The 856-nt window shown below is 64.6% G+C and overlaps 1 protein-coding gene across 1 annotated transcript; it reads right to left on the reverse strand.

The window, feature by feature from the left end:
- Window positions 1-469: 469 nt before the first annotated feature.
- On the reverse strand, window positions 470-784 carry MNEG_4213 (hypothetical protein; the record flags this gene model as incomplete). The annotated part of the gene is made up of 1 exon (XM_014047316.1): window positions 470-784. One exon carries the CDS (start codon window positions 782-784, stop codon window positions 470-472), a length of 315 nt encoding a protein of 104 aa, XP_013902770.1.
- Between the last annotated feature and the right edge of the window lie 72 nt (window positions 785-856).

Raw genomic sequence — 856 nt, forward strand, 5'->3', positions numbered from 1 at the left:
GGTGGGAGTGGGGGGGGGGGGGCAGATGGGGGACGGACACGGCAGGGACCGCGGGGGTCGAGGGCGTTGGAGGCACCGCGCGCGCCGGCCCCGGCGGCGGCCGCGCGGGGGCATGACGCGTCCCCTGAGGCCCCCTCGTGTGCACTGCTTCACACTGTTTCCCCCGCCTGCCTCCCTCCCCCCAAATTCAGGGACGCAGCACGTCGTCCTCGCCGGCCCAGCCGCTGTGCCTGGACAACGCAGGCGGAATGTCCCCGTTTCGGTGGGGGGGCCACGCGTGCACATACACACACACACACACATGCAAAAACACAAACACACACACACGCACTCACACACACACACATACACACATACACACACACGAAACACACACTCACACCTCTCTATTACACACAAAATTCACACACAGTCACACGCCAACGAATACAGGGGCTCGCGCTCCCTGCGACCCCCTCCGCTCCCCACATCAATGTCCCCCTCTGCTCACGTAGTGGCCCTTATTGTGGTATGGGGGCGCCCCCGTGAGCTCCATATCATCCAGAACCGCGCTCAGGTTGAACATGTCCCGCAGCACCGAGAGGTAATCATCATCGTTGAGCATGGCCCGCCCCCGCGGGTACAAGTCGACGGGCTGCAGCTCGTTGGGCGTGACGGGCACGCGGCGCAGCAGCTCGGCGCGGACGTCGGCTAGTGTGGAGTAGAGGGCTATGTGTTCGCGCCGCTGCCTGACGTACATTTGGATTTCGCTGGCGTAGGGCTCCGGGACGAATTTGAACTCCATGGCCGGCGCCAGGTCATCCAACGGAGGGGCGAGGTTGCTGCGCCAGCACATGCACATCCATCCCCGCCCGTC

This window comes from Monoraphidium neglectum (assembly GCF_000611645.1).
Source record: "Monoraphidium neglectum strain SAG 48.87 unplaced genomic scaffold scaffold00571, whole genome shotgun sequence".
NCBI classification, from domain to species: Eukaryota; Viridiplantae; Chlorophyta; class Chlorophyceae; order Sphaeropleales; family Selenastraceae; genus Monoraphidium; species Monoraphidium neglectum.